General features: G+C 40.5%; 1 protein-coding gene across 2 annotated transcripts in view; it reads right to left on the bottom strand.

The window, feature by feature from the left end:
- The window catches only part of FBXW4 (F-box and WD repeat domain containing 4), a 231,294-nt gene that overhangs the window by 85,240 nt on the left and 127,173 nt on the right, over positions 1-18,881 (bottom strand). For both annotated transcript variants that reach the window (XM_088450527.1, XM_088450526.1), the window contains exon 6: positions 9,461-9,526. In XM_088450527.1, coding sequence (XP_088306653.1) covers positions 9,461-9,526 — 66 coding nt within the window. The remainder of the gene's footprint in view (positions 1-9,460; positions 9,527-18,881) is intronic.

Raw genomic sequence — 18,881 nt, 5'->3', positions numbered from 1 at the left:
ATAATAAAAACACATAACAAATAATACAATAAAAAACCCTACTATCTAAAAGTAATGTAATACATTATCGCACCATTGGTATTTCCTACCTACAGGCTTTTGTCCTTTATTAGAAGACTTTCCGAAGCAGACACAGAATTTCACGCAAGCCAGCCGCAATTACAATCGCACTGAACGAATGGAATTAAACGCGGATTTCCACCCTTATGTGAAGTTGCACGCACCAATGCAATCACACTGCACCTATCCATATGCTTAATTACATAGCTGTCATCATTCTCAGTGCACACTTGCACCAGCCTTATTGCTGCAAGAGATCGGTCTGAAATCCGACTGATGCCTTGCATATGCAAAACTCTGCATAGAACTCAATTCCATCTACATGCCCTCACTCAATTTAGCCTAGAAGCGAGCAATGGATATGTGACTGAGATCTGTAGGACTCTGAATCACCCATAAATGCCTGCGCTCGGCCTTGGAGTATGCGCAGTGCTAACAATTTAGCAAAACGGACTTGTGGGTAACTCTGAATGAATCTCTCCTAGTGTAGCTCCTTGCAGGACATTTTTAACGCAATAAGGGAAAAAAAAATGTTTTCTTCAAGAATCAGAAATATGATTTCAAAAAGATCAACACTTTTTCAAACAAAACAAAGGTTGTGAAAATGGAAGTAGTCCCCCACTGAGGAACTTCGGTATCAATGGGACCGAATCAGTTCTCAGCTAATCATTGGTAGCAAATCATTGCCAACTTTCCAGCAAACCTCTGCAGACATCATGGATTGCCAAGTAGTGCTCTCAGAGACCGTTCTAGAAACACTATGTGCACATCGCCTGGAACTGAATCTCCCCCAACGAATGTTATTGAAGGAAGAATAAGCAGTGTGATCTTAAGTTGTAAAGCATTGCTATTCCTTTAACTAAGAATTTCATCATATGGTTATGAAATTAAATGAAGGAATCTCTGGGCTTTTTTTAAGCTATTTATCTGTAATTATTGCAGACTGCTTTTAAAAATGTAACTGGACATCGTGGTAGTATGTGCACTTTGTGGAGCACACTTCCCAGTAATTGAACGAAACACCCACTCACCTACAGGCATACTGTATATTTAACATGCACATTACGGTGCATTGAAATCCAGTTAGTCATAGGTCATAGGCTAGGATTACCTAGGGAAGCAACTACTGGCATACGTTGTAGATTATGTTGCTCCGAATAGCATTACCATATGTTGTGTCAGGGAAAAATACAGTACTGAATAACTCTTCAATTTAAATAGATTTCAACTGAAGAAACAGATAAAATTGATAGTTGAAGACTTTTAATTAAGCATGTTAAAAGATTTTATTTAAACATGAATATATAAAAGTGTTTGCCATTTTATAAAGTTTATTGAAAGGGAGTGATAAACACACAGCTATATGTATGTATGTGTATAGGTCATGCTTATAAAGCTATATGCAAACACAAACCAATTGTAGATTTTAATGCATATTTCACTCCCCATTACTCCAATTGAAGCAACCAAAAGTTCAAATGCCTGAACGAGACATACTGAACACAAGATGCCCATATGCACATCTACAAACCATAAACTTTTCAAGGGTCTTGAAATGATCTGATTTGCCAGGTCACTGCACTCATATTCCACCTGGTCTGGCCTGTGAAGAGTAAATCCAGATCCATCTTTTTAAAACATCAATTTTTTTTTTTAAATACTTTAGGTAAAAATTCAGCTCAACTTGAAGAAACAGCTGCCCACACACCATGCCGCATATTTTCTTTGCATGCATTCCTATTAAGTGGTTACAGGTCCAAATGGGCCTATTTACTGCCTAACTTTAAAGTGAAAGTCAAAACTCTATCTTTGTGGTTGGTTCAAATTGTTTTTCAAACATCCTGAACAGACTGCACGTCTGACACTTGTATAGGTGTATCATCCTGTGGTGCTGCCATCCTGAACCTGGTGGAGGAAGGTACTGCGCACTAGGGGGAGCTTATTACTCCTATATGTGTGGGAAAAAAAAGTTCTTTATGGTACGCTGCCATTGTATTTTACCTTTGATTGATTGAATAAATGTTTATGGTTTTACACTATGTTTGTTTCCCCTACCTTGTCTTTTATGTATCGACTCGCTAATATTGACAATGAGGGGTAATCGTGTAGATTATGGACTACAACCATCCAGAGGAACATACGGTCGTGAATTAGACTATTGACTGGAGGAGGATTCATTCTACAAAGAAGTGACTGAGCTATTTTCACATTGCTTTTTTGAAGTAATTTTGACAACTTCAAAGTGTGTCATATTTGTGCCACCCTACAGGGAGAAAAAGGAAGGTGGAGTGTACCTTGAAAGAGTATTTGAAACGCACTGTTTATTTTACTTGTATAGATGTTCTCCTTGTCCCCTATTTCTTTAGGCAGTGATTCCCAACCTCGGTCCTCAAGGCACACCAACAGTCCTGGTATTAGTGATATCTATGCTTAAGCACAGATGGTTCAATCAAAGTAACTGAGGTACTAATTAAGTCACCTGCGCTCAAGTATGGCTATCCTTAAAACCTGGACTGTTAGTGTGCCTTAAGGACCGTGGTTGGGAATCCTTGTCTTAAGGTATGTACACTAGATCAGCTGATGCTTAACATCCACCAAGTTATTGTCAACATAAAATACTATTTTTTATTAGATTACTTTGTGTTCCAGCTCTGTTATTACATTAGTGCTTTACAGTTAGACCAGCCCTCTTTTTTGTTGATTAACCCTATGTATTTGCCTAATGTACTATAGAATTACAAAATTCTGTATAATAATTATGTTGAAGGAATTTTCTTAACTATATTTTTAAGGTATTACTAAATGAGCCAATACCACTCCTTATCAACCTCAGGGTTCTACTGATCATGCCCCACAGAAACCTTACAATACCACTCTTATCAATCTTAGTCTATAGGTAATTCCCCCAAAAGCCCTAACATCCGTTTTCATTGCCATTTATCAAAGGCTACTGCCAGCATAAGCTATTGCCAAATATCACGATGTCCATCCCTGTGTCTTCAAATCAGTATTACCATCTCAGGACAAAATTGTGTTTTTTTTTGTTTCAAAAAAGAATGGTTTCCTTTGTTATATTAAATTTTTATTTATTAGTATTTTGCAAATCTGCAACTGTAAGTCCATGGCCAGGCTCCTGATGCAGTGTGCATGGGTGACTTTGCAAAGTTGGGTTGTATATAATAATTCTCTAAGGTCTGTCCCATCTCCAACATACATGTGCAGCGGGAGCCGGGATGATGGGACAGACCTAGCCAGACAGGCCCGCCGGAAAAGGGCTATCTATGGGGACAGGACAGAGCGGGGGGCAAGATGGGATGGAGTGGAAGAGGCGGTAGAGAAGCAGAGAGAGGGGGGGGGCAGGACAAGGCAGAGTGGCGGGCAGGGCGGGACAGAGCAGCAGAGCACATAATAAACAAAACAAAAATAAATCCTAGCCTGTCCATCTCTAAAATACGATTCCATCTCTCAAGGTGGACGTAGGGCCTGATTCAGAGACGCTCCCAAAAAGCGTGCGCTCGCTCTGAATCAGGGCGTGTGCTTTTTTTTTTGTTGCGGCCTCTTGGCCGCTCGCATAACTGTAGGTTACCACCCACAGCTTATGCGAGCGGCCATGATGATGGTCGCGGTGGTCAAGACCATTGTGACCATCGGGCTTGCGACGAGACCCTTGTGGTAGGGTCTTGTTGAAGCAAGCCCCAGTGGACTTCCTGCACTATTAGAGCAAGAAGTCCACCTACTGACATCACTAGTGTTCCTGCAGGAACACCTCCGTTTGCTCAGCCACCCCCCTTTCCCGCCTTCCAAACGGGGCAGCTGTCAATCAACATTGAATAAGAATAGTTTAGAGGGTTTATTATAGTATAGGCTATATGTTTTCTCATAACTCTCAATGAAAAGCACTGAAAAACAAATGCCATTAAAAGAATATAGCTTTACTATCTTTCCCCAGCAGAGGGTGCTGTATACTTTACTGTATAGTTTGCTTCCAGTGTTGTTTCAATAATTTCACACGTACACACATTTTATTAAAATAACAATGCCAGGCAAGCGCATGAGCAATTTGTCAAAAATATCCTCTATGGCTAGAGCAGAAAAAATTGCTTGCAGCTGACAAAATTCTGCACAAACACAAATAGGAGTGCACAGGCAAACTTAGTAACAAATGAGGCTTTGCGCATAGGAGACCCAAGAGCAGACTATTATGTGCTGACAGGCTGCTGCTATCAAACCTCATTTCGAACATCCAAATCGGCCAAACAGCATAATCCAAGGCTTCAACAGCAACATGTTCACATGCTAATATGAAGAGGGCTAAATGGGCTTCTACGCTGAAGGCGGCATTTCGCTATGATTCTTTCATTGAATACAGCGTTCACCCTCTAATAACTATCGGGAAGATGGAGGAGGTTCGTAAACTATGTAACTGCCCGAGATTACGTATTATGAGTCTTGGTTAAATTATCATCAGAGCTACTACTTTAAAAGGTTTGGCAAAGGGAGAAAATGTACTCATACCCGGGATTCCCATAATACATTCGGATCTAACATTTCAATATAAGCATCTCCAATTCCCCCTGAAGCTAGCATTTCCCATGTCCATCAACAAATCACAGGGCAAACTCTGAAAGTGGCAGGCATACACTTGGAGACATCTTGCTTTTCTCATGGACAGCTTTATGTTGCTTGCTCACAAGTTTCAAGCAGTGGCAATCTGTATACAGTATATTAGCGCCAGAAAGAAAAACATTAAATGTTGTCTACAAAACTGTCCTGCGGTGAATTTCACTACTATGTTCTTCATAAAATTACTTTAAACATCCCTCAGATGTCCGCATATAAAATCCTACATTAATTTAATGATGTTTGGTCATGAACTTGTCCGGGCAACGCCGGGTACTACAGCCAGTATATATACCAAAGCAGTGAACCGGCACTCCATATGAGGCACTAGTATACCAGGGTGCACTTCCAATGGATAGCATATGTCCTTTTAATACATCGTATAGCAGCGGATGCACTCCATGGATTTCACAATGTCAGCCAGTCATCAGTCCAACACAAGGTTGTTGCCAACATTTCAAATGCTTTAATGCATTTTTTGTCAAGGATATCCCTTATGAAAAATGCATCAAAGCATTTGAACAGTTGACAACAACCTGGTGTTGGGCTGATGACTGGCTAACATTGTGAAATCCATGGAGTGCTTCCGCTGCTGTACGATATATACTTATCTTAAAACTTTAATTAATAATTTGTTTATTTTTAAATCATTCCAAAGGTAAATAGTGCTAACCTGACATACTTCACTTTAATTAGGGGGGGGGGAGGCAGAGGCATGGATGGGGAGGGTGGGCAGAGGGACAGATGGGGAATGGGCACATAGGTGGGTGGGCAGAGGCACAAATGTTAGGGCAGAGGCACAGATGGTGTAGCAGGACGCAGAGGCATAGAGGGGAGTAGAGGCACAGGAGGGGAGGGGGCACATGCACAGATGGTAGGGAGGTGAGCAGAGACATACTGTAGTTGGGGAATTGGGATAAAAGGTGACGGGGCAGAGGCACAGATGTGGGGTAAAGGGCAGAGGCATAGAGGTTGAGACAGAGGCAAAGATAGGTGGGGGGGCAAGGCACAGATGGTAGGGAGGTGAGCAGAGGCATAGATGGGAATGGTGACACATAAGGTGCAGGGGGCAGAGGCAAAGATAATTATGAGGGAAGTAGAAAAAAAGATAAATCGAGAGGGGAGAGACACAGATAATGGAAGGGAGAAGAGGCACAGATGGGGGGGCAGATGCACAGATAATGGAAGGGGGGGCAGAGGCACAGGTGGGGAGCCTCTATTACTTGTAAATTATCTGGACAGTGGAATAAGGGGGAGGAAGAGAACAAAGGAATAGATCTTGGGACAGGGGAAGAAAGAGGAGGGACTCCCCCCAGGCAGTGAAAAACAGACTAACCTGACCCACAGAGAAAAAGACCCACCTTTTATCAGCCTCTCACAGGCGGTCTGGCAATAAAGGTTGATACAGATGCGTCCAAGTTCATTGTGGATGATCGTGCCACAAATGTGCGCACGCATCGCACTATGGCGCATCCCCGATCACGGGAGTTCATCTCCAATCAAACCTTTGGAGACGCTAATTCGCGTCTCCGATCGTGGGATAGCATCTCCCATTCAATGCTATGGAAACGCGAAAGCGCATCTCTGATCAGGGGAGTCCGTCTCGCGCCATGCACAAGGATGCAGCTGGGTATATCTGCAATTAGTTGTCTACCAGACAGAAGCTAGGAACCAGGGGTATATATATCTTCCCTTGACAACTTCCCTAGTGTTTTTGTCACAACATTTGACATGACGTTATCACCATATACCTTGGCAAGATGGTGATGAATTTCAGCTGCTGATGTTGCCTTTAATTGCAGAAATCTGATCACACTACGCAACTCAATGTTTGACCATGTTTCTGCCAGCCCCGCCATTTTACAACTGATATTGGGCCGGATGACAGATATGACAGATACAGACAGATGACAGATATGAGACACAGTCTAAAAGCCATGAGAAGAAGCACTGGTCTAGATTCCCGACCCAGGTGTTTACAGCACACCTCCAGTACCTTTGCCAGTGAGTTCAGCTGCCGGCGAAGGGACCATAAACACCTCCCCGCCGCTTGCATATACACTACATACAGCACTGTTTCTATACCTTCAGTCTGTGAACTACAATGACGGTTCCAGGCTTGTGCATGGCTGTTCTGATGGACAAATTCTGCTGCAGGTGTAGTTTCACCAGAGCTCTCCTACATCTCTAGCTGTTTAGATCTACTGCATAATTATTGTGTATCATCACTGCAGCTGTTGTATTCACACTGTATTTGGTAGTGACAACTGGATAACAATGAAAACAAAGGGACCTATACCCCTCTATTAATGTACGGGACAAATCAGATTTGTCATGCCCCTTCCCCATGAGGTCACGCCCCTTTTTCAGGCACGCGACTTATGTCTCTATTTGAAAAATGGGTGGGTGGGGGTGGCGTCAATGTTCTTTCTGGCCCATGGCACTTCATGGACTCCCTACTATACTATCCCTCCCGTTCCCCTTCTTCCCAATACCACTTATCCAGTATCTCCACCCAATTCTACCTACTGTAGTTTTTATTTTCTCTTTAATTTACCACTGCATTATACACTATGAACTACTCATCCAGCCCACTATAACCTATATCGTGAGCACTAGATGGCTGCCACACCTGGTACTTAAAAGGGCAGGAAGTACGACTCAAACTATTTATGCAATGGGTATCTTGCTGGTCACTATTCATTTTATGCTATGTATGTCTTATTCATATGTATTGCTTAATGCACAATGTAACCAATGCAGTGCACCCAACATTACTGCCTTGCCTGGTACTCTGTTGCGTGAAATGAACAATGCATGGTCCTGATGATTTTGAAAAGATCTCACCTATCATTATCTCCCCATGATGTGTCATCTCTTCCAGGCATTCAGCCCAGTGTAATCATATGTAGTGTGCCTAAAATGGCTGCCTCATTTGGATACTTTGTGGGTAGGATGAATAATATTTCAAACTGATGACCCAAAATGGCTGCTGTGCCTTTGTGTTATATGCATGGTTTATGTATTTTATGCAAATGTACAACTCTGTATAATGTTCATACTATCTGTAAAGCACCTTGAGTCCTTCTGAAAAAAAGCGCTATATAATATATATATATTCCAATATTATATATATACATATACACACAATATAATATATATATATATACACACACACACACACACACATATACTCCAATATAAATACACACACGACAAAGGTCCATGCACAGGCCCGGAACGTCGAGTCTACAATGTTGTAAAGGATTGCTTTGGTATGTAATAAAGAAGCTTTTTTTGAAGACTGGTGAGTGCACCCCTAGTTTTCCTATATATATATATATATATATATATATATATACACACACACACACACACGCATACATAGGTACACAAGTTCCTTGGTCCGGCACTCAGTGTGACAATAAAATCTTAAACCAGGTGCCCCCACAAACAAACTTCATACAACCTCAACGGTGCGGCTCTCTGGCACATACAGCAGAGTCAGGAAGATGCGGTGAACATTTAGCAACATTTCAGTTTATCACCAAACTGTTTTCAAGCAGTACCCTATGTTTTTAGGGTCAGGCTCATGTTCGGAATAAAATTCTTTTAACTTTTACATATATATTTTGGTATTATTACACTGACACACATAATATCGCAACATCCTGCACTTTAAATCTTATTTATTTATTCATTTATATGTACACATTGCACTTTTCATTGCAATTTTGCACACTTAGGTTATGTAACCAGTTTTTCAATCTATTTAGAATGTTACACATTGAGTTTTAAATCAAGGCATAAATTAGCACATTGGGTGCTTTGTATATTTGTATGTCAACTACAAGTGCCAAACAAGAATAGAACAGTAATATTATTCAAGGAACAGACAGCATGTACACCTTGAGAAAGTATCATACTTAGGGTCATATTCAATTAGGCAGCAAAAAGTCTGTGCTGGACTTTTCACTCCACATCGAGCTTTTCTGGGGATAAAGTATTGGGCGCGTGCCCGCTTTATCCCCGTATTCAATTTGGAGCCGGCGAAAACAGGAGCCTGCGGAAAGGTAAGTATCGGGAATAATAGGGGAATTTTCGGGAATTCATCCTGGGACCCCCCTAATGATTTAAAACATGGTGAAAACTTATCCCCGTTTTTTTACAAAGACTTTTCGCATCGGCGAAAAGTCTTTGAAATTGAATACGGGGATAATTGAAACCTGCGAGAATGAGGTCATCGACGATAATTTATCACCGATTCCGACTTTTTCACAAACAAATTGAATAACCCCCAAAATCCGAAATGTTGCTTCTGCAACTAAATTAACTAAATATATGTACTGTAGTACATTCTCCTGAAGTGCTGTCTATTCCTTGGATTACATATATACATACACATATACATATTGTTCACTGTATACACTGTGTATTGTAGAAAATAAAAAAGAGAGATGCATTCCAGCCAATTACAGTGTTGTAGATAAATGACTTTATGATGTGATCAGATGCCAAGAGTGAATGAGAGATTCTCATATTCCATAATGATGTCATGTCAGTTTAATGATCTGTACGTCTCCTTTCTGCAGTGTCTGTTCTGTCTAGGTCACTAGATGTCCAAGAAAAAAAAAATATGCTCTATACAGAGGAACAAATGTTTTTTTTCTGCGACTCTCACAATGTAGGTACAAAACATAAACGACGACCAGCTAGATCATTTTTATGTTCCAAGTTTTCTGGCAGAAAACAGATGTTTGATAAGACAAATAGACATTACCTCTGGAGGTCCCAAATCCTGAGTGGTGATGTATGGCTGCAGCAAGCTGTCCCAGTAACAAAGGAGCTGTAAAAGCATAAGCAGAAAAAACAGATTAACCAGCACGCCAGAGATCATAAGGGTCATCTCTTCTATACGCGGAGCAGACAAGGGGTGAATCAATGTATCGAATCTTTGTGTAATTAACGCTAGTAATCTTCCTTACATAATCCCCAGCCACGATTAAAAAAAAAATTATAATAAAAATAAATAAAATGTTTACAGATGAAAACAAATGATAGCAATAAAAGCAACTGAAGCTAGAATCATTGTCTGTGACACTGGTTCTCAACAATATTCCTTAAGTAAGCCCAACAGGTCATGTTTTCCAAATTTCTTTAATCAGGCACAAGTGAGTCAGTGATTATATCACCTGTTTACACAGACAGAAATCCTGAAAGCATGACCTGTTGGGGTTCCAATCAATAGACAGTAAAAAGTTTGACAATGTCTAGATAGACAGCAGAAGTTAGACAGACAATAGGTTGACAAGGACAAAAGGTCGACATGTTTTTTTTGGGGTGTTTTTTAGGGTTAGGGACTAGAAGGGATGGTTAGGATAAGTGCTTACCCTGGCAGTTAGGGTTAGGTACCAGACGGGTTAGAAAAAAAATGTGTTGACCATTTTTGTGTCGACATTTGGACACTGTCGACCTTCATCCATGTCGACCTTCTCTGTGTTTACCTTTTGTCCCTGTTGACCTATTGCCGGTCTAATATCTGTTGTCTAATTCCTGTCTATCTTTTATACCAAACCCAGCTGTTGGGGGTACTTGAGGACTGAGGTTGAGAACCACTGGTCTATGGCATAGGTTCAAATGAGACTCTGGCCTTTAAAACAAGTTTGGTGCATTAAGATATTAATGCCAGACCCCTACACCTTAGTGGAGACAGTCACCTGAATCAATATGCAAGGGAATGTATACTAGCCATCCACTAGGACATATTGACATTGGGCCTGATTCAGATTTGAGAATAGAGTAGGAGGGAAGGTGACTGCAAAGCTGGGAAATGAATAGTATATGAGGGAAATGGGCCCTGCTTGTAAGATCTTAAAATCTATATGACATCGTTGAGTAATGAGATTGCAAACTGGTCGGCATACTTCCTGCAAATATTAGTACAACACATAAAAAATGGTTGTTTCCACTGGTTAAAAGAGACTGTACACTGCAATCCTATGATACTTTATATGCACATTTAAAAAAAAATATGTTGCAGTACATAAGGATTATGAATGCATTGTAAACCAGCAAAGTAAGTATAGGTTATGTTACCTGCACAATTATACCACTCAAAAGAAACACAGTGCTTGGAATAAAAAGACATATACACATCTGAGTTAACGATTTTACGATGCAGAGGAAATTCATTTTAAAAAGCTGTGCTCTGAGAAATAATCAAATGTTATGAACAATAAAACTGCAATTTAATCTAAAGCATACAATATACTGTATATATCTCAGTACTACTACAGAACATATATTTTGTTAATATATCATAGATGGAAATAAATACACAAACAAATACTGTATATTCATTACTGTATGGTTCACTAGCTTAAAACAACTAAAGAAAAACACAATACCAAAGTTGGAAAGTGAAAGAGTATAACAGTATATTTAAGAGGTAGAATAGTATATTCTTTAGATGCAGTGGGAAAAATGTCACATTTAAATGCTTTCTTATTGCTGCAAGAACCCTTCTTTCAGTAGCAACTGATCCTCAGGAATCTGAGAAACGTATTTTGTCAATGATGCATGCAACTAGTACAAAGTAATACATTTTTTCCCTTTTTCTTTGACATAATCCATTCTTAACTAAAAAAAAAAAAAAAAACGAATGAAAAAAGCCAATTACTGTGGTAACATACCAGGCTCCCTCAAATCGGTGAGCAATTTGCTTCTTAAGATTCTTAAAAAAAAAAAAAAAAATGTAAACAATGAAGAGACAAGCATTTTCTTCTGCAAGGTATGCAGTAACACTCTTTGATTGTTGCAACGGGTCTAAATTAGCATCAAGGTAAGTCAATAGTGAAGAGAGAGGGGAGGAAACCAAATCTAATCCCTGCCACTCTGGCAAATCTGACCTCCCTGTAGGCCTGCGGTAGGGATTAATATCTCTACCCCACTGGCCCTTCACCCCTCTTCTTACTTGATCCAGTCTGCAGTTAGCAGACGAAAACGAAACGAGTTTCCCTCCCTATATTGTCTTAACACATTTCTCCAGGTGCATACTGAGCCGCTGGTTTAGTAAAGGCGTTCTATCCCAGCAAGATACCTGTGGTTTTCCCACCACCTTGATCTTTCCGCTCCACTGCTCCTCTTCTCTAATACAACAGACTTGTTTCTTTATTCTTTTTATAAGATTGGCCTTACATGAGTTTGTTTGACACAGGGATAAAAAAAAAAAAAAAGCGCCTTAATTCATATATTTTGTTTGAAGCCTCAAAAGGTAATAAAAAATGTGTTTTATTAAACAGCTTTTACAACAAACAGTAAATTTTAATGCTAAATTGAAATATTACTTTTAAAAAAAATTAAAGTGGCACCTATTTTAAATTCAAACTTTTGTCATCTACATAGAATATACAAGAACCGAAGTTCAGCCATACATTTCAAGTTTTAGAAGAAATGTATTTATTAAAAATGAATTCAGTAAAATTCTAATTTCGTACAGGGAAGGCTATAAATTCTCTAACAGTGTAAATCAATTTAAAAAATCTCTAGGTTTTCTCTAGTGCTGTACCTAATTCTATGTTCTTTCACTTTTCACCAGACACCCACAGTACCCCTAAGCTTTCAGTGCCCCTTAAAACTCATATCTCCAGACAAGTATGAATCCTGACCCCATGATAAGTTACTTCACTCGCCAGTGCCGAGTCTATGGTGCGATATTTTATAAATCTTTGCTACTACTAATCATTTAAACGTGTATGTATGGCTCCACATTGGAAACCTGAGTTCTCAATGGATCAACATTCTAACCTTTGCTGGAATTTGGTGGCATTTTCCAAAGCAAACCGTTACAGTATCAGATTCATCTCCAAGAAAATAAATGTTTGCAGCTTGTCTGACAAACATGTTACACACAGAAGCAGGTGACACGAGATAAAAAATATGTTAGTAGAAGGCTTGAGTTAGGAATTACAATTTTTTTTAAAAAATATAAAAAAATTAGGCTAAATAAAAAAATTGTTCACTTCAGATGTCTTATGTCCCAAATAAGAAATTCTGAAACCAGGATTTATTTTTTTACCACTTTTTATCTATGCTTCGCTTTCACAAATATTCTTAAGTGTGATGATGGACAATGTTCTAAAGAACTTTAGTACTGAAAAGAACTTCTACAGGTTCTTCAAACTTTCTGCTCACCAGCTACTTGGAATACGTTGCGATCAAAACCACCACAATTCAGGCAAATTCTGTCTTTTCAAATTACAATAAATTGGAGAATGTTAATCTTTATCACAAAATCTGACGAGAGAATGGAGCAGAAGTTTATGTAGTCTTCTTGTGTCATCATCTACTGACAAACAAGATGGTCTCTTAGGCTGGGTACACACCTTTGCGATCACTCTTTGGATGCAATGGTTCGATCGACTTCACGCCCAATCAGAAGTCTCAACCACAGTACAAATACTTGCGCACACACCTAAACAATCATACTGCTGACCTTCGATCTCAGACTGCCAAAATATTGAAAGAAAATGATTGTACCACCGTACACACTCTCCTGACTCCAGGCTACACTAACAGCAGATGTACCAAGAATTACCATAATTACAAAAATAGTCGGTAGAACAGTGGAAGGTGCGCACACACACTGCAGTTTTGGTCTGATCTCACCCAGTCGAATCAAATGAAAATTAAACAGCACATACGATGCAATCTTTTGATTTGACCAGTTTTCTTCTGACAAACATGATCAAAGTTGCGTACACACTCTTGCGTTACTGCATGAACGGGTCAAATCAAAAGAACATCCTGAACATTGTATAGGTGCTTATACAGCTTAACAGTATCTTTCCAACAGGAATACTGCTTCCTCATTTTCCCACACCTTCAACTCTTTTATATATGTTGCTAATATTTGCCAGCCCTTAGCGTACAACTCAATGCCACACATACGGTATAACCTCATGTTTGTCCTACGAACACACACTAATTCCATATATATAGCCCCTACATGGAACCATTAGACACAATGTAGAGATCCATGAAGGTCCAGCTCTTTTCACAATCTAATTGCCTGTGCAACTAAGTGCTCCCTACCTGTTAGTCACATCTGTTAGATTCAAACAAGTGTCGACCTTTACAGCTTGTGTTACCGGATCCTCTTGGACTGTTCCAGCAGGGATTTAATTGCCAATTTCTTTGCTTATTATTGTTTCAAAACCAAGTGATTTCCCTTATTAAATAACGCTGCTTAATTTAAGTCTTAGTCTGATCTGTACTCACCAAGTCCCTCAATTAAGGGATTTAAGCTTCTGTTTTTTAAGATAAACAAACTAAATAGTAGATATTCATTTCAGCTCTTTGATTTTTTGTTTCTTTTTTTGATAGAAAAAAAACCCGTTGTAGTAACCATGGTTAAATACAATGAACAAATTGAGATATATGGCAGGTGACAATTAGATATAACTGGATAAGCGGCTGAAAGAAGAAAAAAACTGAAGCAGGTGAAGAATGACATGACCCCAATGCTACCATCCATATAAGTTTGTGGTTTGTGTATCCTCTGAGTCAGCAGTGACACGCTTTGGCAAGGCAGGCCACCGTAGCTGTCAAGTCCTTCATCATTGTGCCCATCAAGTGCTTTCAGCTCTTCCCGACCCGCACTGGCATTTTAATTACTGTTGGGTAAACTAATTTGTCCAAATGAAGGCAACTAATAGAATATGCAAGCTCTCTGACCTCTGACAGGCAGTGACACAAGATACAAAGGAGGCTAAGGAAAGCTTTTTATCTGAGCCTTATTACTCTCTATTACTACAATTAGTCATACTCCAATGCTTCTAATGTGTGTGGGGGGGTGTTTGGAATTGCAATTAAATCAATTTTTGATGGGCTGAAAGTTGGTTAGAGAACCAAGCAGCCTGTGAAACAGTGATATTATAGCAGCAAAGGTCACAGCCTTTGTCAGCACCTGTATTCCCCCCCATTTTGTTCATTACTTCGCAGGCTGTAACAATGAATGATTAGCACATTCTACATTCCAACTGCGAGTGCTCCAATCATGGTGACCTAATCAGCTGTCATTAGTACTGAAAAGGTGCCTAACTGCATGCACTTAGTGCCAGGGCTGCAAAGGCACAAGCATACACTGTCACTGCATATATGACAAAGATAAAAAAACAAAACAAAACATATATTAAACAAGCACAGCTCAATCTCTTGTTGATTTCATTAAAGTACTTAAACTTATTAAACATACTGCAAACTTTTACCCAGCAGTACTAGTCAGTGAAAACATGCCTTGACCCTCAATGTTAAAAACTTGTTACCAATTGGTTTTCAACATCCAGAAATATCACGCCTACCATAAATAAATGCTAGCTAATATACAAGAGCCGGAATTTGTATTAAATTATTCGGTATTATTATTTGAATACAAGTGTCTCAAAGACAAGATGTGTGATTAATCAATAAGTGTGATTCAAGTGTGATTGTCACCCATGATCTCAAAAACATGAATAGGAGTTAAATCAATAGAACCGTAATGAATAGTATAGCAGTTAACAGTGGTTAACGTAAAAATAGATAATGCAGAAGATTAGATATCTGGCAAACAGTAACTGTCATTCTGGAAGCTGCCACCACACACTAGGGTCCCTTATCTCACTGGCTTGCCAGTGTCAGTGAAATCCATTTACGAGCTCTGACAGTTGATGATACATAAGAAAAATCAGCAAGATCATTGCTTAATTTCTATACTTGGTGTGTCCACGTGCTGGAATTTGAAGGCACTTAGTGTCTTCAAAAGTGCATTTGAGTCTTTAAGAGTACTGGAACGTGGTACAGACTAGCAGTACTGTATCTAAATGGGGAACACGACTCAAAGCAGTAAGTTCTTGTTTTGGAATACATTTAATTGTAAGGTTGTTTTTGGAATGAACTCACACATACAGACACTGATGTTGTTTCAGATTTATAAATATAAAATAGTACTAGTAGAACAGGATGCTACATACTGATGCTGCAATGGATTCTTCTACCAGACTAATGGTGCGTACACACTACACGATATGCTCCCTGAGCTATATCGTCTAGTGTGTCCCCGGCAGGGTGTGCCCAATGTCATTCATGACATTGAGCACACTCGCTGAACAATATCATTAACGATATTGTTCAGCGCCGGGCTCTCTTCCCCATTCCATAGCATGCAGCAACCTGACGACATCGTCAGGTTGGCCTGCATGTTAACCCGATGAACGATGATGACGAACGACCCAAGGGAACGTGCGTCGTCGTTATCGTTTATCATCCATTTTTAACACAAAAACGATGAAGTGGACGACTGAACGATAACGATATCGTTCAGTCGTCCACTTTAATCGCCCAGTGTGTATGCACCATAATAGCTGGGAGAAGATTAATGTAAGACTCAGTATTGCAAAAGATGTAAAACACCGCTGATTGGAGGGGTTGGGTATGAAAAGTCCGCCACGTGAAATGCCGACGCCGTAAGTCCGAAATGCCAGAATCCCAACGGGGCAGGTAAGTATACTAACCCTCCCTAACCCTAAAACTCCTGGGGTGGTGCCTAACCCTAAGTCCCCCCAGGGGTGCCTAAACCTAACCTTACCCCCTCCCCGCAGCCATCGCTAGTCCTGTCCCCGCTTACCTTCGTTCGGGAAGCCGCATGTCGGGATTCCGTCGTCGGGATAAAGATAGGCGTCGGTATTTAGACACCCATCTTTAGTACTAAGGCCCGTTATTCAATTAGCCGCGACAATTTCTCCTCCGTCAGCGAAATTTACTTTTCGCCTACATTGCGTGTTTTCGGAGAATTCACTTTTCTTGCGCGCCACCGCTTTTCGCCCTATTCAATTCCAAAGGACGCGTGAACGGGACCCGGCGAAACGCAAACAGGTGAAAAGTGCTGTCAGATTTGGGGAAATCAGCCTGACACCCCCCAAAAGATGCACTACTGAAGCTATTTGGGGTACTTAAATGCTCTCAACAGCTGCTAATTAGCGGTGGTGAAGAATAGCATTTAGCAGGTTTTTTGGGTGAAAATAACTAGTCCCAGCAAATTTGGGGTACATGAAAATGGGTGCAAGCATGATTAAAAATCGCAAAAGTGTATTTTAAAAAACCATAAAAAACGCACCTTCAGCATGCACCTGCAATCAAAAAACACCTCCCCCATATTTGCAGACCCCCAAAAGCTTATTTCGTTAGTTTTTAAGTTTGTACCCAATCTTTGTTTTTTTTTCGCCCCCTATTTCAATGGCAATTTTTGGGTATTCCTAATTTTTTTTTTAGGTTTTTTTTTTTTTAACGCAGTCAACCTTTGGAGACCTGCCCCATAGGTGCAGGGTGGTTTCCCCACCTTTGGACCCCAAAACCGCAATTCTGCACTTTTTACCGCCTGCTGTTCATAGGCAAAACTTGTCCGCTATTACATTGCATTGACTTAACGCTTACGCGAAAAGTCTTTACAATTGATTAGGGTGAAAACTTTCCGCCTGGCGAAATGACATCATCTGCGATACTTTTCAGTGGATTCGGACTTATGGCGGGTAATTGAATACGGCCCTAAGTTAGGATTTCGACGCCGGGATTCCGTCAGACGGCTTCCCATGCGTCGGTATTCTAACTACATCCTGATTGGAGAGCTGAGACTTGCGCAATCAACTGCACTGACAACAATTCAATGCAAACAAATTAACAAAAACTACTCAAAAGAGTGGGGCACACTCTAAGTATGTAATGGTTAAAACTAGGTAAGCAAATCCCGGGATTCCATACCCTAAAATACCCGGGATTATAATGATTAAATCCCGGCTATTATGGAATTCAAAACACACTGGGTCGGGGACAGTGGAATAACACTTAAATGTCTTTTCTTATCTAGGCTCAATGCGCAAAATATAATGTGAAGTTAGACAATTACAGTGAAGATTTAAAAAAGATGCAATTGAAGGTTTATCAAGTCACAATAAATAGCAGTGACATAAAGGTATGCTTGGGACCAGGGTTATTTTGGATAATGGAATATTCCGTATTTTGGAATATTTGCATATCATAATGAAATATCTTGGGAATAGGACCCTAATATATACACAGAATGCATTTATGTGTTTAATACACCTTATACACATAGCCTGCAGGTCATTTTATACAATATTTTCAATAATTTTGTGGCTCAAGCAAAGTTGTGTACATACATGAAATTAATTTATGTATCATTTACACCTTATGCACAAAGCCTGAAGGTAATTTTATACAATATATTTAATAATTTGTGCCTTAGACAAAGTTTGTGTACACTGAACCATCAAAAATCAAAAGGTTTTATTATCACAGTCATGCCAAAATTATCCTGTATTTCGGAATATTTGGATATGGGAGACTCAACCTGTATTCCTTGGACGTTACCTCGAGAGACCCTGTTGCATATGCTGCTGTTCCATGAAATACGGGAGAATAATCCTGACAACTACATTAACTTTCACAGAATGAACGACAGTAGCTTTTAAGAACTCTTGGTGAAGGTCAGACCCAGAGGCATATCTACCCATTGGCCAGGATGGGTTTTGCCAGGGGCGCTGGCCAAAGGCGGGGCGCCGTCCGGCAGTGCCACCAGAAGCCAATGGGTGGACATCCCCAGGGACTTGAACTAGCCCCGCTAGTCCCTCGGGTCCCACAAGTATAGGGCAGACCGCAGTGAGAGCGGTCTGCCCTACACAGTAGCAAACAAACACACACAGCCGCCAGTGGCGGCTGTGTGTTTGTTATAGCGGCCAGCCAATGAGAGTCATACAGACTCTCATTGGCTGCTGCGTCGTCCACGGAGGGAGCCGGCTGGAGTTCATACATGAGCTCCGCCTTCCGGCTCCCCCTGCAGCGGGTGATGGGAGAGACGTCATGACGTCTCTCCCATCCCATAGTGCAGAGCGAGAGCGGGCCCGGAGGAGTGGCTGCGGCGGTCATCGGCAGGAGCGGGGATCAGGTAAGTTGCTTTTTTTTTCTGTGTTTTTTTTTTCTGGCACAGCACAGGGGAGGAGTGTGGCTACTAGGGGCACTGTATAGGGGAGCCACTACTGGTGTACGTTATGGGGAGTAATGGCCGCTACTGGGGGCACGTTATGGGGGGGATGGCCGCTACTGGGGGCACTGTATAGGGACTACTACTACTGGGGGCACTGTATGGT

This window comes from Taudactylus pleione, unplaced genomic scaffold (genome assembly GCF_031769625.1).
Source record: "Taudactylus pleione unplaced genomic scaffold, aTauple2 ptg000518l, whole genome shotgun sequence".
NCBI lineage: Eukaryota > Metazoa > Chordata > Amphibia > Anura > Myobatrachidae > Taudactylus > Taudactylus pleione.
Note: the sequence above shows the minus strand (reverse complement) of the source record. Positions and strands in the feature narration are given on the sequence as shown.